Source organism: Morone saxatilis, unplaced genomic scaffold (genome assembly GCF_004916995.1).
Source record: "Morone saxatilis isolate NCDOM2014 unplaced genomic scaffold, NCSU_SB_2.0 Contig20, whole genome shotgun sequence".
Classification (NCBI taxonomy): domain Eukaryota; kingdom Metazoa; phylum Chordata; class Actinopteri; family Moronidae; genus Morone; species Morone saxatilis.
Genome location: NW_023339763.1, coordinates 17437055 through 17459552, shown reverse-complemented (window position 1 = coordinate 17459552; position 22498 = coordinate 17437055). Strand labels below are relative to the sequence as shown.

The window sequence follows — 22498 nt, the reverse complement described above, 5'->3', positions numbered from 1 at the left end:
CCCCACCACCACCACCCCCCATGCCCCCAGCCCAGTGTAGGGGTCAACTTGCATTGGTGGCAACAATGATGGAGGAGGGGCAGCAGGCCATTGTCTGGGACTGTCAACCATGTAGGTTCAGCCTACCGCAAAATTCCATGTGACCTGGCCTCTGCATAACCTGGCTCTATTGTTTTGTTTTTGTCTTTTGACATTTTCTTCTTTTTTTTTTTAAAAGATAAAACTGTGCATCATCTGTGAAACATTGGCGCACTCACCATGGTTTACTTTCATGATCCTGTATAGAATGTGTCCTTGAAAGCAATATTAAAATTAGCCTTAAATTTGCATTATCTTCCTGCTCCAGTGCCACTGTGGCTACTGTCACATTCTATTTTCACATTGACTGGAGCTGCCGCATGTAAAGGCAGAGGAGACTACAGGCAACTAAAAGAACTAAAGGATCCCTGCTCTTGTGTCTCTTCGGTGCTAATAGTGATTATACCGATAGGGTTTTCTCCTATCTTAGAGTTACCAGCTTTTTTAAATGTTCAATAGCTGACACAAGCATTAGAAATGCTTCAGTGGTCTTATTCACTGTCCCTATTCTTCTGACAATAAGAAACGTGTGCATTTTTAGTCTGGGAGAAACTGACCTTCCTGTGCAAATATCATTTTCTGGGATAGAGCGTTGTTGTTCAGTTCTCACATAGGCCATGCTATCCTTGGCAGGTGCACCAAAGTGGCTGTGTCAGCAAGAGCCTTGAGAAAACAATTGGAGCAGTGGGATCTGCTCCCAGAGTCTGCTGTGTCAGGCAGGCCGCTGCTGGGACTCGTCTCCCCTCTCTGGTGGCTGACACACTGGCTGTCACTCATCTCCTCACAGCATTAGGCTGTTGCCATGGTGTTGTTTAGCTCTGCTGACAGGTGGGCTCTGACGCCATTTGTCCTCCTCCCACCTCCAGGCCACACGTCGAATGCTGCTTTCTCCACTCTGCACCAAAAATAATATGCGAGGGGGCCTGTCATTATCTTTTGGTTTGTTGATGTGCCCGACTGTGCTCCCAACACAAATACACACATTACCGATATCAATGAGGGATTTGGGGACTTGTGTGCTTGTGTAATCCTATCCACCTTATTTACTTAGGATGATAATAGGTGAAGTGAACGCTCTGCGTGTGACTGGAGATAAAAATGTTGGTCATGTTTTGTTGCCACTACAGTCATTGTTCTGTGGAGACCCACGATGACATTAGTATGTTGAGTTGTATTGTGTCTGAGCTCTGTGTTTCACATGTATGGGGAAAATCCCACTGAAATGTTGCTGACGACTCAGAAGAGGGGTTGCTAGGTAACCTGACGTCACAGCACTGCACTAGTGTATAGGGAGGTAAAGCAGGAGGCTAGCTCGTTAGCCACATCGAGTAAAGACCTCTTACTGCTGGCAATGCTAATCCAGATCTCCAGAAACACTGAATTCACAAATTGATGAGGGCACAGTGAATAATCTGTGAGGCTTTGTCATTCTGTATTTTGCTTTGTAATGAATCGGGTAGGAAATTTATCACAGCTCCATGTTGTTCAGTCTCCCATCTACTTGGTATACATGCCTGTCTGCCAGGACAAAGCAAGCTGCCTATCTCTCTCCTCCACCCATAGAAGGAGCTGCTCTTACTTGCTGGGCTCTAAGGTCAAATGCATGCAGGTTCAAACTCTAAAGATATTTAGGACACCACATTACACCACTTAGATGTTTGATTTTTTTATGAGCAAGTGGGGTTTTTTTGTGCTTTTTGAGGAAAATATTTGGCATTGACATTAAGGCCTGAATTCTTAAATATAGGCATGTAGGTTTTATTTTTTGCATTCATCTTCCTTTGGACCAAATAGCTTTTATGATACAGTCCTTACTTGTAAGTTTTGAAAACATCACGTTTTATTAGTTTGTGTTCAATAATGCATGCAGTATTATTATTTTATAATGCTCTCAGTGCAGCTGATAATTGATGAGTAAAAAGCTGCAGTCAGAGTCGACACAGAGAGCATTTACCTCCATTCCATCCTCTTTCTCTGTCCTCTTTCATCTCTCTGGCCCACAGTGGAGATGCTTTTGTTAGCTGCCACGAAGCAGGCTTTTTACATCCCAAGGCCACACTTTCTGAAAGTATCGTGGTTGTATGAGTTTCTTTTTTCTGTCTGGTTGGTGAGTGGATGTGTCAGGGAGAAAGTTGAATGAGCAGAGAAAAGACGCGCGCCCCTCATTGTTGGCTCAGGCATTCGAGAGGTGTGTGGTGGGTCGAGAGCTAGCTGGTGTTGCACGGCTCATCTGAAGGTGCTGCCTGCTGTAATGGACTCTTACAGATAGACTGCGAGATAAGGAGACACACTATACGGCCGTGCCGAGCTGCACAACGCGGGCCGCTGCAAACTAATACCACGGTGTTCATCGTAATACTTACTCACAGGACCACTGCACTTGACATTGGCTTGGAAAGCGTTGAGGTAAAGTCTCACAGCTTTATATGTCGTTGATTAAGTGTTTTGAGATGGTGACGGGTCTGGCTTTTGAGGGTTAGTGATGTTCTGGTAATGTTAACTGATGCACCCCACGTCACAAGACACTACAGAAAAGGTCTTCACCAGGGCTTTAGTCATTAATGTCCTGATTAACAGATGCAAGCATCAAGAGAAAGACCTGAGGGGGGGTTACTGTGCATTAGTAAGCCACTACCCTGCCTGAGCAATGTTGTAAGGGCGGTCTCGGCAGGCAAGCTTTTCTTCTCTCTTCTCCATTCACTCCCCTGCTTCAGTGTGGAGTTATTGGTGGGTGCTCTCATGAGTGGATGAGGAGTCACAGAGTTGGAGGAACTTAGAGTTGTAGAGGAACTTAGAGTTGTAGACACTTCTCAACCATCTACAATCTGGAACTTTTTTTATTGGCTCACACAGGAATTGTGTCATTTTTTAGGTAATTTGTAATTTGTCAAAGCTATTATGGTTGATTGTGACAAAAGGTGCAATTCTGTACCATGCTCTCCGAGAGCTGGTGATGAAAAGAGAGTACAGTAGCTCCGAAACTAACTGGAAAATTGACTGGTCATATGGCACTTTCTTCCGTCATTATGTCACTAAGCTGCTTCCTTGTTCCAAATACACTTATACACCACAGATGCTCTCATTAGATGACCAGCTCATTGTTCCTCTGTATGATAATAGCTGTTTATATCTAATTAACCGTCTTGTGTGCTGGGGGCACTGGGCAATTGGGTTAAACAAACACTGGAATCATTACTGCAGGTACATTGAGTTCAAAATGAAAAAAAGCGGTGTGAGTATGAAGTAATTTGTGCGTCAGGTTAACCTTTATTGTATTGATGGAAAAAGATTTAGTAGTTTGTCTCAGCTGAGGTGATGAATGTTCGACGCACTTTGCCCTATCTAAGGTCACTTTTGTGGAAGCAACGGTGGTCAGTAGCAACTGTGTTATTACTCCAAAGAATGACTGTGTGTGACGTTGCAGTAACAATAAAAAAACACATACTGCCAGCACAGAGGTGTGACAGATATCCTCCTCAGCCAAGGCCTGCCTTTAGCTGCGAGTCTGCTCCTAGCACACTGTGAGTCTCCCCTCTAACCTGCCCCTCCCATCTGTGCTGTGTTCTCTATTGCTCCCTGCAGGTGAAGCTGATGAAATACATCTGTAAACAGCTGCAGTGCAAGCAGAAAGTGCCAGAGACAGAGAGGCCCGAGGCCCTGGACAGCTACCCGCACTTACGAGACTGGCTACGCACCATCAACCTGCGACCGGAGCTCATTGAGGTGGGTCACGTCGTTTATCTCTCTCCCTCTCTCTCTCACTCTCTCACTCTCTCTGGCCTGTGTGATCGTCACATTAATATAGATTCAGTGTGTGTACTCAGTCACCGCTCACATGTGCATGAGGAATACTTGACCAGTGACCATCAAAATGTCTTTTTGGAAGAGAAGCTTTTTACGATCATCGAGATATAAGCTGCAAACAGTGGCAACAAATCTGAACTTGACCTGATTAATTTTGGAAAAGCTTTTTCCATAGTAGGAAAGTGACTGCTCGCTATCACTCAGACAAGATTAACTCGTCCTTCTTTAGACAAACTCCTCGTGGTCGCCTAAAAATCTAGTTCCCAGCCTACTGCCATTTATATCTTTGTGCCATGTGAGTGAGACTGGAGTGTCTTTTTATACAAGTGTGTGAAGAATTTCTCCATAATAAAAGTTTGTCTAACAAGCCAGTCTAACATAAGGAGGGTCTGTACTTGGATTAATTTTGCTTTTAGTGTTGTAAATGTGTTTAATTCTTGTTTTTCATTTTTCCTCTGACCCTAGCTGCAGATTCCAAATTCAATGCTCAGCCAATATTTTCTACATAACAAAAATAATCTTTTGTACAGATGAGAACCAACTGTAGGACTTCCTCTGTTGTAGTATGTAGATGGAAATCTTTATTAGAGAGCAAGTTGAAGCATGTTAGTCTAGCACACAAGTTTACCAGATGTACCCTTTTGCACTGTACAGTTCTTTAGTCATTGGCATCATAAAAATCTGGTTACGATATAGTATAGTCTATAATGTTTTTGAACTTATAACTTGGATTGGCTTAAAGAACTATGTGACCAAGGTACATACCAAGCAAAACATTTTACAGTGTAAAAATAAACTGGAAGTACAACTGTGGTGAAGCAGATCAGCAAGTAATAAATGCAACATCATCTCCTGTCAATCGTTGCATCAGATTGGTTGGAGAGGAACCAGTGATTGTCAGCTCAGTTTATTGAGCCTGCGTTGTTCAACACGTGTTGGTCCCTGAGCAGGAACACAGACTGACAGACTAATCTGACCTCTGACCTCTTTGTGGAGGAGCAAGGGCCCCGACAGAGACATTTCCTTCAGAAACAATCCTTCATCAAAACAACTGTTTAAAAATATTAAAAACATTCCCCACTATCTGCTGCTAAAAAGAGGTCACTTTTGATCACGGGGAAACTCCCATTGCTGTGTGCACTTCTCTTATCTCTGTGGTTTTATTTATCTTAATTATTACATTATTGTTACTTCTGTTTTGAGATCCACATTGCATAAGGAAGCTACAGTGTTAGCAGTTATGGTGCTGTTTAGTGACTTACACCAGCACCAAGCAACTAGCTGCTTATCCACACCTGACAAAAATGCATCAGTTCCTTTCCTTAATTTGCAGGTTCGGCGCAGTCGTCATTCCACCACATCATTTGTTTGTCACATTTTGTTGTAATTTCCTCTCCTTCCACTGGGTCCCCTTCCTGTGCTTCTGTAAACTGTTCAATCCCTCTCAGCCACTGTATGTTTTTAATGCTCTTGTCTGTTTGTCTTGTCATGTTGCTGCACTTGTTATTCTTTAATATGTTGCAATCTTGTGCATGCGTTGTGTTTTGTGTCACCGCCTCGTTCCAGATCTGATTATTTGTCTTGTGTTTACAGTTTCGTCATATCTGTCATGCTCAGCTTTCTGTTTGCTTTTCAGTTTAAACCGCACCATGTTCCCTTCAAAGAATTTCAGCTTTGTGCTAGAAAATAAGAGTTTTTGACAGTATAGTAAAAGTGCTCATTTGTATGCCTTGTGTACCAACGGGGATTTCCCAAAACATGTAGAGCCGTCTTAGCATAATGATGACCCATTTAGATCAAACATTATTAGACTGCGATTTCTACAATGCATCCCCTCACTTTACACTATGAGGGCTGTTTTATGCAATGGATGGTCGGAAAAACATTACAGTGATTGTATTCAGTATTTATTCTTTCTAACCTGGACTCAAATCTCTCTGCTCCTATGCTGCAACTGACAGCGAGGTGTTGCATAATGTTATACAAGCAAGTGGATGCCGTGTTGGCAAGCTTCTTAAATGATCATGTGTGTCTCTCTGTGAACTAATTAATTTTGTCTGTGGCTCTACTAAGTAGCCTTATCTTGATTAACCCGGGGCTCACTACAAGGAAAAGGTTGCCAAAGAATCTTGAGCCAGGCCAACATGAAACTTCCCTAGATTGTAAAACACCAAAATAGGCTTTAAATGTGTATTTTGTCCGAGCACATATCTCGGTTTGTAGGATAACATTTAGAGGCGTATTCAGTTGTGATACGTTCGTTTATATTCTGAGAATTCTAAAACGCCAACTACTAGTAATATTTACTGGAACCCACTTTACTTATCATGTAGATTAAACCATATCGACGTGACGTTAATTGCTTTGTGCAGATACACAAGTCTGACCAGGAATACTGTCTCAAGGCGGCCACAGCAACAGTAATCATGTATGCAAGCTAGGCTGTTCATGGTGCTAAAATTGTAATGTTATTATGAGTGAGTAGGTGGGAGGGGAGCGGAGGGCCCACAGCCACTTCTGAATATCACATCACTCACCCTTGTGTGTTTGTGCGTCTGTGTGTGCGTGCGCTTCCTTTTGCTTACAGTGTACACACGAGTGTGGGAGGGTGCCCTAGTTTTCTGATCAGTGTTTGCCCTCTCAGAGCAAGGGTTTAACCTGAGTGATAAGCGACTGCGTACTTCCCATGTCAAAAAAACATCCTAAACTCACTGGACTATCTCCGTATTTCCTTCTGTGCTCTGTGAACTGATTGTGCTGTCGTGTTGTGCAGCAAATACCTCAGGCTCATAGTTCTGTCTCTGTATAGCTTCATTTTCTGTTCACAATCTTGCCATAAGCTCTTCTATTCTATTCAACAATTCTGATAATTGTTCTTACATGTACGACGTGCTTCCTTGCTTTATGTTCAAACTACTATTTAACTAAATGGTACACTTTTTCAGAGTACAGATGGTTACTTGCCGCTCAGAGGCACAATCACATAGTCTTTTGTGTTTTTCAAGTTGTTATAAATGTAGTTTCCCACCATGAATCTGTTGCTAATATATTTGTAGATAACTAGGGCCATCGCTTGTTTTATTAATCTAATCTTATTGTTGGTTTAAGTACTGGTTCACTGTCTGCTAGATTAAAAACACCCAGTACTCTGCTGCTTTTTCTTTCTGTGTCTTTTCATTGTGTGATAAAATTGCTGATTCACATTATAATGTCTGTTATAAGTTGTTGGTTACAAGTAGTAGGTTGCAGGTTGTCACATAAGGTTGACCTGAAACTTTTTGAAAAACGTATTTTAATTTTTTTCAACGTGCATATATTTTGCACAAACATATCCTCCAGTATAATTGCAAATCATACCAGGTTGCGCTATATTCAGTCGTAGCAGCCATGTATGTCGTCTGTGTCTTCTCTAATTTGGAGCCTACCAGTGCTAGCCAGTTTGCCTCCCACTATGATTTTGCTTGCACAGTGTTATGTTATGCAGAATGGATACACACAACACATCTATTTTCTTCCTGTTAGCCGCTGTCAAAGACGGCACTTTACTTCATTTATGGCATAGATGTGTTATTCAGGAAGTGAATCTGACTCACCAACAGTACTATAAAAGTATTGAATAGATATAACGAAGCTTCATCTTAAAATGTCTCTGCCTTGACTCAGACTTGACCCTAACTTGTCCCTGCTTGGTTTTGAACTTGACTGCTGCAAATTTTGGGGCCCATCTACATTTTCTACTACTATCTACTGTTACAGGCATAAAACCAGGCCTGTAGAACTGTATAATCTGAACTTATCTCCCAGATATTCTATTTATTTATTTATTTTATTTAAAAGGGACCATGTGCAGTTTAAAACATAAACGTCACCATTTGATGCGCCGTACCCGATTATAGCTTTAAGCTAATAAATGGAAGAAGTGGTATGTGAAATGCCACAAACAAACAGGATTACACTGGTTTCCAGGAACAGTACAAGTCAGAGGTTGTGTGACCTATTTAGTATCCCCTACCATTCTGCCCTTTTAATGCTGAGATTTAACCTACTATAGGCCATGATATTGAGACCACTGCAGTGTAGTAAGACTTACAACAGAAGGTTTTTTTATTGATATTATATAAACAGCAGAATGTCTGCTTTCTCCGTAATCAGCCTGATTACTTATGATTGATTTCCTCTTAATGGTATACTTATTGTCTTTCTTCTTGTAGAGCTTCCCACTGATACATCATGCATATTGCTTGTGGTTTTTGCTCATTCTTGTATAGTTGCTGAGTGCTCACCCTCTGTTTTTCTCTGTATTTCCGCTCCGCAGGCAGTGGAAGCGAAGTTGTCCCTGGATGCCTTACTGCAGATGACTGGTGCTCAGGTGAGAGATACAATGCGAAGACTAGGGTCCAGTTCAGAAGAATGTGCCAGGCTCAGTGCTGCCCTCTCCTGTCTGAAGAGTGCCACTGAATCAGGTATGTGTTTACTCTATGGCTGCCTCCATGATCCAAAACATCAAAGTGTATCATCCTTGGTCTTTGTACTGGTGGTGTTTTTCTGCTCTCCAGGAGGTGAACTGAGGGAAGACGGCAGTCCGTGGCTGTCTGAGCCCACAAGGAGGGACAGTGGCTCTCTACTGACTGCAGACCAGCTAACCAACCTGGGCACTCCACTCCGCCCTCACAGTCCCTCGCCTCTCGCCCGCCCATCCACCATCCATTCCACCCCATCCACCCCCTGCGCTACCTTCCCTCATCCCCGCTCAGGCTCGGTGTCAGCGGTGCCCACGCCCGAGGCACTGGCATCATATGTCCACAGCGAAAGCCCTCTTACAGACCCATTTCCCATGTCCTTAGCTCACGCAGCTCGGCTCCACGGACACACTTCCACCCCACCCGTAACTCCGCCCTCAAAGAGGCGTCACCGACTGAAGCCCCCCTGCACCCCTCCTCCTCCGTCCCGCAAAGTGCTGCATCTGCTTCCCAACATCACCCTGACGCGCAGCAAAAGCCACGAGTCCCAGCTGGGCAACCGCATCGAGGACCCACCCACGAACAAGTAGGTGCTCACAAAGCGGTGTGGACCAACATAGTGTTCGAGAACTCACCTTGTCAAGAGCTTTTCATAAGTAGGTCAGATTAGACGTGAATGGGAATCCTCAGGTCGCATTGTAATTGTAAGAGATTTCCACTGTCCGCTTTGTTTGCACAGGTTTACAAGCATGGAGGAGTTGTGAGGGAACATGAGAGAAGAGCTACAGTATCTTTTAGTTAGCTAGCATTTGTTTTATTATGCAGGCATTATTACAGCTATATTTTGAGGTCTCAGTTGCTGTTACACCTTGATTCCCTCTTTTACTAATGACGGGTATGATAACTCCAATCCATGTACATTTCTAATCTAAGGATCTGTTGATTCTAACACAAATGTCCTGTTAAGATCTAAACAAAATGAAAAAGTGCTTACTTTCTCAAACCTCATTTCATTTTAGCAGACTTTTTGTTCAGATTCTACTGCAATTCTACTATTACTATTAAATACTTGTGATATGATTTATTCTCATATGATGTTCAGAGAAGTATGTTTGCGTAAAATCATTCTGCTGTTGATTTCCTGAAATCATTTTTATTAATAAGGGATTAATAGATCCACAGAAAATGAATTGATGGCTATTTTAATAAGAAATGACTTACCGTATGTCATTTGTCAAGAAAACTTAAACATTATCTAGTTATGACTTCTCAGACATTTTTTGGTTGTTTTTCTGTTTCATACTATTTCTATGGAAGCCCAATTCTCAGTATTCAAATCAGTATTTTGAGAAACCTTTCTCGATATTTGGTAAGACTTCATACACTATATTAGCCAGAACTATATACATGACACATTGTATCCGATATAAGGCACAGAGGTGTTAATATATAATATATAATTACAATACACAGTCATTGAGCAATGTAAAATTGGAAAATTAAAATTTCCACACACATTGTAGAAATGAAGGGACCAGGTTTTTTCTGAAAAATAAGCAAATGGCACTAGTGGGTGCTATTGTACATGCATGATCGTGGTGGTATTACAGTAATTGGGTTACTGTTGCTGCCTCATGTTTCACCTACTGATGACAACAGTTGCTGGTGCAGTTTTCCTCTAAGTTCTCACCTCAGTTGGATGCTGTGTCCAGACTGAAGCAGAGCTTTCCTTTGATACATTCACATTTGTATTCTCTCTCTCCCTCTTTCACATCCCTTCACATCCTGTTGCTCCTTTGGTCTGACTGTGTGAGTGGAGCTAATCCCTACACAGATTCCCAGAGATTATGACTCATGTCAAAACAGGAAGTATTTCCTAGTACTAATGCTCAGAGGTGGCAAGACACACACGCACAATCTCTCCCTCTCCCTCATTTCCCTTGCTCTCCCTGTATTGTGATAGGATGCGCATACACAAACAAGCCACATGTTTATCCATAATATCCTGTCTGTTTATGGAAAGCTTCAAAAAAAAACTGGCAAAGGCAGAAGTAAATATGGCTGACATAAAACCAATGAATCTAACGCACAACCAGATGATCCTGCTAGTTTATCCTGGCTTTGTACAACAGCAATGAAAACAGGTCACAACTCTGATAGCTGATTGAACAGATAAAATTAAACAATTTTTTTTTCTTACTATGATTGCTCACGTGCGTACCTGCATGTTTGTGTGAACCACAGAACTTGGTGCGTCGGTCCTTGTGACTTCAGTCTGGGTGTTAAGGATGTCACCCTGGCTATCCCCTGCCAATGCTATTTACGTACTCCAACGTGCCTCTCTTTAGCCCTTACATAACAGTATGGTGTACAAGCGATGCTGCAGAGCTGCTGTGATATCCAGTCTAGTTTATGTCTAGTTTATGTCTGGACCTACTGAGACTCCAATGTTGTATTTATTGGTGTTTTGTGCTTCTCCGTTCTCCAGGTGCGTTAAAAAGAATAAGTTACTCCTGAATATGCAAGTCAATGGGAATGGATGTGAGGACTCGCCTTCTCGCTATCCCGTCATGTCTGCACGGACCCCCGGAGTCACCCCGGCTCCCACTACAGCATCTTACACCCTGCCTGGCACGCCCACCCTCCTAGAGGAGCACAGCACCATTAAAAGTAAGTCATTCATGTGTATACATTTTTATTTAGCTGATTTGGTTAATATACATGTTTGACATGTCAAAAACAGTCTGTTTTTAGATTGGAATGTTTATCCAATGTATCCTGTCAGAAATAGGGATTTCTAGACTAAATACACATATTGTTTGTGTAATTGCATCAGAATTTTTATTTTATTTTATATCAGTTCAAGTGTGTGTGTTTGTTCTTGAATGTAACTGAAGGTTTTGGGTCTGTAACATTTCCACAAGGAATCACATCCCAAATGTGGTTTGACCCTATTCTAATGCCAGAATCTAAATTGTTAAAAGCTTTTTATGAGACTAACCACTTGGGTCACTTCACCATCACTTCTTTCTCGAAATAAACCAATCCTCCTCCTTGATCTTTCTCCCCTTCTTTCTGTCATTCCATCTCTTTTTCCCTGACTAGATAACGTAGCAGTGCATCGCAGCTCCCCACAAGCAGTGAGGAGGGACATAGGCCTAGCAGTCACACACAGGTATATCATACTTTTACAACTGCAATATGTTCTATGCTAAGCTTATGTCTTAATAAAGCAGACAAAGTTATGAATGAAATAACAAATCAATAATAATAACCAGCAGTAATGTTATACTGTAGGTTTAAGAGCATTTTTTGTGTCTGTGTAGGTTTTCAACCAAGTCCTGGCTGTCCCAGACATGTCAGGTGTGCCAGAAGAACATGATGTTTGGGGTTAAGTGCAAACACTGTCGGTGAGTTGAGCACTTTCTATTTTTGTCTCTCAACTGAAAGTACTTTTTCATTGACTGAGACAGTAGAACAGTACCACATTAATACACAGAACAAGAAATTGCAGGACAGACAGGATTGAATCCTTGGCCTGGGTAGTGCATGGAGCTGTACATATATTGATTGCTACTGGGTCTCTCATATCCTCCCTACTTTCTGTGCAGGTTAAAGTGCCACAACAAATGCACGAAGGAAGCCCCATCCTGTAGAATCTCCTTTCTACCAAGTAAGCTTTGTTTTAATCCTCAGTCTGCAGTTGATGGAAGCACTGTTTGGTGTGAAATGTGACATTTCTAATTTCTCTTCTAGTCGCCAAAATTCGGAGGACTGAGTCTGTTCCATCTGATATAAATAACCCTGTAGACCGACCGGCAGAAGCACCACAGTTTGGCACACTACCAAAGGCCATTACAAAAAAGGTAAAAAGGGTTTAGGAGTTCAGCATTACCACGCACAGTATCACTTTATGTAGCACTCTAAAACAGTCCTGATAATTACAAACTACGCACCCTGATATAAACTATGTAAATCAATGAAGCCATGGTGTAGAGTGCCACTAAAATGCAAGACGACAGTTTAGTCTCTGGCACTTATTGTATATAGTGTTCGCATATATAAAAATTAAGACCACATTCGTCATAATCTCCATTGGTTCCTGTTGCATAGACAACCTTTCTCTGATTCCGTTCTACATGTTTATTTTGGAGAGAAAGGAGTCATTCTGCAAGTGATTCTGTCATCCGCTTTTCAGTCTTTACACCATCTGCCCTTTCAAAACATTGTAAAGATTGGTGATCCTCCTCTTCATTTTATGCCATCAAGCACTCCTTATATCTGCTAAAATGCAGATGTAGAAGTCATCTTAATTATAATATAATATAATGATAGCTATCAGCTCTGATTACTGTCATTTGCATCCATCCCTACCCCACCAGGATCATCCTCCAGTGCTGAACCAGCTGGACTCCAGCAGCAATCCGTCCTCCACCACCTCGTCCACACCTTCCTCCCCAGCACCCTTCCAGCAGAGCAACCCCCCCAGCGCTACTCCACCACCCAACCCCTCGCCCAAAGGCCATCGGGACAGCCGCTTCAACTTCCCAGGTATCTCCCTCACATTTGCCTGGATTTATAAACAGATCTGAAAGTACAGTACAGATAGTCAGCTACTGTAGCCTGACAAACACAATACAGATGCACATTCTGCACATTCTGAAATGTGCGAGCTAGCATTGTACTCAGCCGTCCGTCCCATTCTCATGACCGTAGTATCCCAGGAACGCCTTGAGAAAATATCCTCAAGATTGGCAAAAACGCCCACTTGTAGTCAAGGATGAACTTATTGGAATTTGGTCGTCAACGGTCAAATCACTGTGACCACACAAAACACTTTTTTGGCTACAAGAATTTCACACAAATGTCTAATATGATAAAATTATAAAGTGATGACATTTTATATCCAAAAGGTTCAACAGTCAATTTCACATACAGTAATATTCAGCAAAATAACTTTTCTGGCCATTATTTAACGCCATAACTCAGGAACAATCTTGGGGGTGATTGTATAGATCTTCTATGCTGCCGGGTTGAAGGTGTGTGTGCATCCACGTTAGTTCACAGTACAGGTAGTTTAGTATCAGTATTTGTAACATTTCAATTAAAGGTTTGGTTGGTTTAGGCACAAAAACCTCCTGGTTAGAGTATGTTCATTAATTGCAATAATCTGCAAATCATCAGCAAATGTTACAAATAGTCTCTAAACTATCTGTAGGCAGACAATCCAAATTAAGGGTTATCTTTGTAGCCTCTTTGCTGCGACATCCATACTTGACGCATTGTAGTCCAACACAAGCTCATTGATTTCGCTGATATGGACCTTCAAGTGATTGTCGTTGTAGCATGTGAGGAACCTCTATATCAGTTCTCTGTACTCCTCTGTAAAAATTCATCTCTAAACAAAGACAGTGTATTTCTCACTGGAAATTATTCACTGGAATCATACATGTTAACTTCCATTTCATCAGAAAATCTACTTAATACCTTTTTATTAAATCCCTCCAAAGTCTTCACTAGATATATGATATGACTCATGGATGTAAACTGCAACTTTCTAGTTTTCCCCGAATCACTTTTCCAGGTTAACAGTATTTAATAGTATGGGCCACAAACAACCTTCTCATAGCTTCTCTCTCCGTATCTGACATTAACACTACTTAAGAACTAGTGTGCTTTTTACATGATCTGTTCATTCAAAGCTTTTCTAACCAAAGGTCTCTCTCCCTGCCATGCTTGTCGGTCTTTCCCTCTCTTTTTTTTTTGCAAAAGCTGCCTGTTACTTTCAGCATAGACAGCAGTTTATCTTCCCCGGTGAGTTGACGGTTCCAACGCATCATGCTGCATTGTTATTCTCCCATTGTTGTTCCGCTCTCCAAACCTTAGATTCCCAGAAGCTCTCTGTATCTCCTCTGCATGTTTGCTTTTAGGGTTGTGGCAGTTACTGTAGCTATCTTTCACTGTGTGCCAGCACTAGGATTGCATGTTGTCACAGCCTTTTGACACCATCTGCTGGTGATAGTGGGAAATTGCATGAGAAGTCATGTTGTGTATGTGGTGGGCCGTGTAAAGGACAAGGGGGGGAAATACAAGAGGGCTAGATTGTTTTGCTCCACTCATTCCTTCATAAACCATCTTTTTTTTCCTCTAGATGTTTCCAGCCCTGCTCATTTGCACCCCGATGTCCTCCAAGACACTGTGTAAGACATGTATATTAGAAAAATCTAGTTCACTCAGTTTAAGTGAAGACTCAAAGGTTTTATTATGTTTTTATTTTACCCCTCTTATATCAATTCTCTGTGTCACAGCAGTGAGATAGAACAATCAGCAGATGACATACATGCTGAGCTGGCTGAAGATGAAGATGAAGAGGTAATGTTCCACCATATTGTGTATGCAGTAGACTAGAGCCGGACCAATATGGGATCTTTGAGGCCAATGCTAGTTTTAAAGGGGGGGAAATTCACAGATTACCGATATGGCAGCCGAGTGAATAGTGAATGTTTAAACTCTATTGAAAATAGAGCTTTTGCGTGGGGATTGTGCACCAGTGTGACGACGCAAACTCAGAAGGCTGCTTTCTTAAACAAATAACTTTATTAAAGAACCTTTAAGCTAAATATTCCTTAACATGTTAAATAATTCAACATATACATTGTCAACCAATTCTAGTAGACATTGCTGAGAGCTGCTTCTTCTCTCTTACCCTGTGCTGCTTGCCACAGTATTGCGCACTCTGCTGGATTAACTTTGCAGTGACACAAATATATTATGACAAGCATTTTTTTTTCTGCGTTATATAGCAATAATGGTCGGGCTCTAGTATCCAGTCTAGATAATGAGGTTGTTCAGATTCGATTTTTAAAAAAAAAGAAAAAAAAGACTGATGTTGTTGTCCTCCCAAGCTTGCACGGGGATGTCAAAAGAAATAAAATGAGTTGATGGACAGAAAGACTCAGATGTCATTATGGAGCTCACTGAGTAATAATTAGCGTAAACAACCTTGGGAAGCACTGGACTAGTGACACAGCATGCAAAGCAGCCTGTTAACTTTAATCAAAGCTGAAAATGGTGTTGTTGACCCAGATCATAATAAAAGAGGCACATGTGAATGGATGTTTGTTATGGCACCAAAATGGGTTTTGAAAATCAGCTGTCAAAGCAGGGAGACATGGGTCAAACTCATTTCTTTCAAACTGTGTTGGACTTGGAGCAGGTAAAAGGCCATAGATCTGTTCTATAAATTCAGATACATCAGGTAATTTTTAAATGAGCAATGTAATTTGATGATAGCCAAAAACAATAGCTCCTGTGACATTTGTTTATTGGAGCCAGGTTGACCTGTTTGGCTGTGATGTGGCTGGGGCTGTGATGTTATTAATTTAATCAGGAAAGTCTTGCTGACCTCAAAATATCACTATTTTACAACTGAGACAGAAACACAAAGCTGGAGACAAAGGAAAAACAATACTTTTAAGTAAGTGCTGGCTTACATTTACATAATATATTGAAGAGCAAAAGCACAATTTCCAATAGTCTCCCCCAAAAGACTTAATATATAACCACAGGCAGATGCAGGTGTATTATATCCAGTGTTGCCCAATTTTTTAATATAGGTAGAAACATATTTTATGAATCTGTAAGAATACAAACATCTGACAATAAGTAAGAAAAGCATCTTAATGTAACCTTTAATTGTACTTAACCTTATTTTGGGTAGACTTAATGTTTTTTATGCACAGTGGATTAATAAAGCCATCACCTTACAGGAGGGGGAGGAGGAAATTGAGGTTGAAGACGAAGACCCCGAAGGGGAGGAAGAGAATGATGAAGACGAGGAGGAGAACGAGGACGATGGGGAGGATGAAGATGACGGGGAGGACATTAGGATGAACATGGGCTCGGATGGTGAGTGCGACGAGCTGGACGATCTGCCCAGCTCTCGGGGAAACCAGTGGAAGGGCCCCATCTCGCGCAAGGCTAGTCAGACCAGCGTCTACCTGCAGGAGTGGGACATCCCGTTTGAGCAGCTGGACCTTGGAGAACTCATTGGAAAGGTGAGGAGTCCAACCTAGACGTTAAAAGTATATTTATAATATTCAGAAAAAAGGGAAAAAGGCTGAAGTCGCTGTTTATTGACTCAGGGCCGCTGGGGCAAAGTGCATAAGGGTCGGTGGCACGGCGAGGTCGCTATCCGACTTCTTGAGATTGATGGGAACAATCAGGACCATCTGAAGCTCTTCAAGAAGGAAGTGATGAACTACAGACAGACCAGGCACGAGAATGTGGTCCTCTTCATGGGGGCCTGCATGGCTCCACCCCACCTTGCAATCATCACCAGGTGAGAGCAGAAAGATCCTCAAAAACACGCCTTGGAAATGATTTTAACCCGAATACGTTTTCATCTTCAGTTGCATCTTTTCTTCTCTCTCCCCACAGTTTCTGTAAAGGGAGGACGCTGTATTCAGTTGTTAGAGACACTAAAAACACTTTGGATATTAATAAGACCAGACAAATTGCTCAGGAGATTGTAAAGGTAATGTTTTCTTTTATTTCTATTCAAAGCTTGTATTGGTGTTGGCATGTCCAGACTATGATTTCAGCACTTATAAGTGATGTTGAAGCCACATTTCATGTCTGCAAATTGACCTTCTCCAACCCTGAAGTTACATGTCAAGAAATATTTTCATTCTGAGGAACAGGAAATCTTTATTACAATAAATATTAAATATGATATTGTTTATTTAAAATTTTTTGAATTTATCTTTTCTTTTGCTCTTTTTTTTATGTGTAATTAATGTTCCAAGAGCATGCTGCCAGTTCAGTCCAATTCTTAATGTGCTTGGTACTGTTAAAAAAAAAAAAAAAAGACTTGAATTGTCCATAATAACTAAAAGAACAAGGAAAGCACTATTTTGAGTAAACCCTTGTACAAACGCACATAACCAAAACCCTCAGTGTGCACTTAAAAATGGTCAGAAATGTAAACAGGAGCATGAATCAGTACACATCCTTGTCTGAATCAACATGAAAACACTTCCTGAACTGTCACTGTTTGTCTTCCGGTACAGGGAATGGGCTATTTGCACGCTAAAGGCATTGTTCACAAAGACTTGAAGTCAAAGAACGTTTTTCATGATACCAATAAAGTCGTGATTACAGACTTCGGGCTGTTTGGGATCTCTGGAGTTGTTCAGGAGGGGAGGTAAGAAACACCACTCAAGAGGCCTTAAAAACACCTCAGCTTGAAGTGCTGTTAACACTGCACTACTATTACCTGGGGAGGTCCAGTGATTTGTAATAATTGCTGAGGTCCACTGCGGCTCCAGTCCTGCAGGCATCTCCCTTATCAGCTAGTATTTTGTGCAAAGACTGAAGTCTCCTGATTGTAAAATCTGAATAAAACGTTTCTGAACACACAGTTTGCTAATTTTGTACTTCCTCTGTGGGTTGCTTCATGAATAGCTGTTTTGTACACAGGAGCTGGAGATAGATTGCATTTAGTTAATGCATCTTTCCACTCAGATTTTCTTTTTTTTTTTTTTCAGGCGTGAGAACAAACTAAAACTTCCACACGGATGGATTTGTTATCTCGCACCAGAGATTGTGCGCAGGATGAGCCCAGGTAACAATGAGGACCGCCTTCCTTTTTCCAACTCGGCAGATGTGTACGCCTTTGGGTAAGTTTTGCACACTTACACACCTTAGTTAACTTACTGTAAGCCCTTGAGACCTGTTTCTGACTGAAAAGAGCATACTTTACCGGGAGAGTTTACCATTCAGCAGAATAATCATATTTTTGCTTTCACCCCTTTTTAAAGGACCATTTGGTATGAGCTTCAAGCTAGAGACTGGCCAATCACCAACCAGCCTGTGGAAGCTACCATCTGGCAGGTGGGCAGCGGAGAGGGCATAAAGAACGTCTTGGCGGAGATCAGCCTTGGCAAGGAGGTCACTGTAAGTTGAAACAGAAGCACAGAAGTGTGTCGGTCATTCAGAAAAATACGTGTTTCTATCTATTCTACTTGTATAAGAGTGGCAAATGACCAATCATGCTTTAGTGATTGCAAAACTGTGTAGATCGATCATCATTCATAGTCCACAGTCCAGTGAGTGCATGGCTCAGTGCTTCGCCAGGTGCACTGACTCAAAGTGGTTTGTTGTCTCAGGAGATCCTCTCTGCCTGCTGGGCGTACGACCTGAGAGAGAGGCCGACCTTCACCCAGCTGGCCGACATGCTAGAGAAGCTGCCCAAACTCAACCGCAGGCTGTCCCACCCCGGACACTTCTGGAAGTCTGCAGAGTAGGTATCCAGAAATGAAGGACAATGTGAAGACACTGGACATGTGAAAACAAAAAGAACATATCCCTCAGCTCCTATTGTGTATGTTCTGTATTTTATGGTTCCTTGTGGTACAATGGCTCATAGTTTTGTCAGCCTTGGGATTAGGGATGGGGATACATTATTATATACATATTTATAAATAATATCCATAAATGGATATTTGTTTGATATAATTTAAGAATAACATGAGTTAAATAAGTTTGGAGTATTTCATAATTTCTATTCATTATTGCACATGACCCAAATACGCTCCCTGCACCAAAGCAAAGCTCTCCTCAGCTCTGCTGTGGCTTGTTCTCCAATGAAATGTGAACTTTGTAGTTTATATATGCCATTGTGAATTGTAAAGTTAAATTTATTAATTGTCCAACATCACTCTTTCACATTTTTCACCGGAATTTGTCAGTTGCTGTTTGTGAGTACAAGATTCAAAGTTGGACACATGCAGAGCGAGAGCAAGAGCAGTGGAGAGTGAATGAAGTGAGGGAGCTGCGTTACAGAGAACAGAGCAGTGGGTCTGAAAAATAAAGCATTATTTTCTGATTGTTTCACAGCGGTTATGTTCTATAGCACAAATAAACACTGCCACACCTCTGCACAACCCTGCTAGAAGGAGCCACTTTGCCAGATGTTGTGTGAATGCAGGCGAAACTACCCTTCATCCTGCCTGCCGTGTGTGTAGCTCAGCTCAACCTGGCCATTATGTTTTTAGAGTCCTGACAGCCACAGCGATCGAACATTAAAGCTTGAAGCTTCAAACTATTTGTTACAGCCCTACTGTACTCACTGTCGTCTAGGTATAAATAAGGGCTAATGTGTGAGGTATCATCTTAAATTGAGATTAGCTCTACAAAATGTGAAACAACCAATTAAAAATGGAGAGAAGGAGAATTTTTGGACCTGACCGGGGAGGAAAAACCATTTAAAACCTGTGTTTTTTAGTTTATATCTCACATGTTGTTATCACCATTGATATGTGGTAATCCTATTAATTTCTACACCAGAATGGTTTTCATCCCCTTTTTTTTTTTAACCAAAACCAGCTTTTCCACTGCCTGCTGTCACACACCATCTACACATTTATTGATATGTCTTTGTTACAACTTTACTTGCACACCATGTTTCCCACTTATTTCCTGCTGCTTATGATTTGCTTTTTCACAGTCTCTGTTGTGTTTGCTCCGAGACTACAAACAACTTTATTTTAAATGTAAACCCAGGAGTGAACAGCTTCACTATATAGCTACATGCCAGTTTTGTTTCGCTGGATGATGGGAGAGATGCAAGCGTGTTTTCTTTAAAAGAAAACATAAGAAGTCTGCTTGGTCGAGAAATGATACGATGAATCTTAAAATAATTTCTTGATTGAACTCACACAGCCTGACCTGTTTTTATGTAGTGAATGTCCTTTGACTAATGTACATGTATGTAATATCTTTTCAAATTATGCTTTCTTAACTGTTACACTTTCACTAACCGTCTAATGTTTGTGTTTTCCTTTGCTCTCCACTCTCTTTTCTTTTTCTCTTTTCTAATCTAGGTTGTAGCAGTCACTCTGAAACATAAGCAATGCAAAACAAAGCCTGGGTCTGCCTTGCATGCTCCTGTATCCTTAACTCTTACAGGATTGATCAAAGCATTGCCTCTGCCTGAAACAGACGCTGCTTCCACTAATCCACAGTCTGATCTTCCATGTCTAACCCGTTGCGTTTTCTTGTTGGGAAGAGAGGATCGGTGGAATGAGGTGTGGCGGGCGGGGAGGGACGCAGCGGTCATCCTCCACGCTTTCCCTCCTTTCGTCTGATATCTCTTTGCCTTCCTTTTTGGTTTTGTTCTGTAATGTTGTTGGGAACTCTGAGGCTTGTGAATAACTGGCTTGTGGTGTCTGTGCTGAGACTGACTGGTGTGCTGTGGTCTGTGCCTGCTGATGGCTGCCCTCTCCTCGGCCTGCTCACCTATTCTCTGTGCTGCTGTGATGTGGTTGTTATCGCCGGGGGCCCCTGACCACACAGCTCTTTTTCTCTCTGAAACACACACACAAAGAAACACACACTGCTGGACATAAAATGGACCCTACTACCAAATGGACCACTTCATTTATCTATGTTTTTTTCCCCCTGAGGGGTTGACACACGTTTGACAGGCTGCTTGAGTGATGTTCTCAAACCGACTGCCTCTGTGCTCCTCTCTCTCAGTTTTTAATGTTTGTGTTATAGCATGTGCTGAGATGGTTGCCAGCCCATGTCTACACACAATATGCACTTTGTCAACAGGAAAAAAAATAATCATGAACTCTTTGTTGTTGTTTAGTTTGATTTTGAATAGTCATATTTTGCAGTGTTTTCTTTTTCTTTTTTTTCCTTCAGGAGTGTCTAAGAGGCTTGGATAGTGTGATATGCTCACTTGTATGTTGTCTTTTTGGAGTATAACCTGGTAAATTCACTGTTTATTAGACACATTTGAAAACAGGGCACTGATGAAGACTTCTGTATGCTAAACGGCAGTTGAAAAGAAAAGAAACAGGTGAAATATTCCCTTCATCATTCACAATCCACATGGGAATAGAATAATGCTGGCTATTTATGATTAAAGACTTTTTTAATAATAATGTCCATCCATTGAAGTGTAAAGTGCACCTTATAAGAATATGAGTTATTTACAAAGTTCCTTCTTTAAAGAAGTTGAGTGATTTCATTCTCTGCGCAAAAAAAATATAAATCAGGAACCTGGCGCAAAAGTGTCCTATATCTTCCTAAAACATTACCTCTTGTGCGCGCTTGTGTATACCGTTTGTGATTGCTGGCTTCAGTTGGCGTGCTTGTATTTATGTGTTGTGTGTGGGTGCACGTGTGACTGAGTGAGTGTACTGTGTTGGAATACGTAGGGTTGGTTTTTTCGTGAAAGACTGCAGTAAATGTTGTGTTGCAAATCCAATGGTATGTAATGTACATACATTATTTAATGTATAGCAAATGAACCTGATTCTTCTAATATTTGTATAAACATTTTATATGTAAAATACATCACAACATTTTTGAATAGGTACTGCTATGGCTATTACAGATGTGTATATATATTTATATTTTTTTCATGTATAAAATACTGTATAAAAGCTGTACAATTTTTTAGAATGGGCCAATACATGTTTTTTTATGTTATTGTAAAAATTCATATTTTTGTATTGCATGTGACTACCATTCTGTACACGCAGTTTCTGTTTTCATCCGTGGAAGACAATAAAATGAGGCTTGTCATGTAACAATAGAGCGGACGCTGTTATTTCACTGTTGCAATGCAGTTATTGACTTCTTGGCAGTATGAGGCTACTGTATAATTGATGTAACTTAGAATAACTTTTCACTTCCAAAAAACAGTTTGTACAGGGCTGAGCACACTGATAGTCCTGCTTGTGGATTTTCACCCCTGCAAACAGGAAAAACCAAAAAAAGAAGCAAGTTTTGTCAAAACTACTCGAACCTTCAAGCTCAATGTAGTATGTATGTTGTATATGTTTGTAGCAGCTGCGTAATGTTCAAAATCCCATTTTGCCTCTAGGTGGCATAAAGACCCAACAGAAAGTAACAGAAGTCCTCTTCAGTCTTTATATTCTGAACTCGCAGTGAGAGGCAGTGCTGTTTTTTGTTGCAGTTGTGCACATTTTACATTTGTCTTTAGATTTTGTGGACTGTCCTCCTCTTCCTGTCCTGTCAGCTGTAATGTCTGAAGCCATGAATGAACTACAAGTAGTTCATAGTTGTCAGCTATTAAATTAATTGCCAACTCTTTTGATAACTAATTAAATTTTTTTCAA

At 41.2% G+C, this 22498-nt stretch overlaps 1 protein-coding gene across 2 annotated transcripts in view; it reads left to right on the top strand.

The window, feature by feature from the left end:
• ksr1a (kinase suppressor of ras 1a) overlaps positions 1 to 21946 on the top strand; it is a 27645-nt gene extending 5699 nt beyond the window's left edge. The window contains exons 2-21 of one of the 2 annotated variants that reach the window (XM_035666937.1): positions 3661 to 3801; positions 8198 to 8345; positions 8439 to 8928; positions 10831 to 11012; positions 11448 to 11517; positions 11669 to 11752; positions 11954 to 12015; positions 12099 to 12208; positions 12725 to 12893; positions 14115 to 14156; positions 14494 to 14542; positions 14651 to 14714; positions 16112 to 16399; positions 16487 to 16683; positions 16782 to 16878; positions 17414 to 17547; positions 17891 to 18022; positions 18164 to 18299; positions 18512 to 18645; positions 20228 to 21946. In XM_035666937.1, coding sequence (XP_035522830.1) covers positions 3661 to 3801; positions 8198 to 8345; positions 8439 to 8928; positions 10831 to 11012; positions 11448 to 11517; positions 11669 to 11752; positions 11954 to 12015; positions 12099 to 12208; positions 12725 to 12893; positions 14115 to 14156; positions 14494 to 14542; positions 14651 to 14714; positions 16112 to 16399; positions 16487 to 16683; positions 16782 to 16878; positions 17414 to 17547; positions 17891 to 18022; positions 18164 to 18299; positions 18512 to 18645; positions 20228 to 20234 — 2736 coding nt within the window. In that variant the 3' untranslated portion in view covers positions 20235 to 21946. The remainder of the gene's footprint in view (positions 1 to 3660; positions 3802 to 8197; positions 8346 to 8438; positions 8929 to 10830; positions 11013 to 11447; positions 11518 to 11668; positions 11753 to 11953; positions 12016 to 12098; positions 12209 to 12724; positions 12894 to 14114; positions 14157 to 14493; positions 14543 to 14650; positions 14715 to 16111; positions 16400 to 16486; positions 16684 to 16781; positions 16879 to 17413; positions 17548 to 17890; positions 18023 to 18163; positions 18300 to 18511; positions 18646 to 20227) is intronic. The other variant, XM_035666938.1, reaches the window with a different exon arrangement.
• Positions 21947 to 22498: the final 552 nt, after the last annotated feature.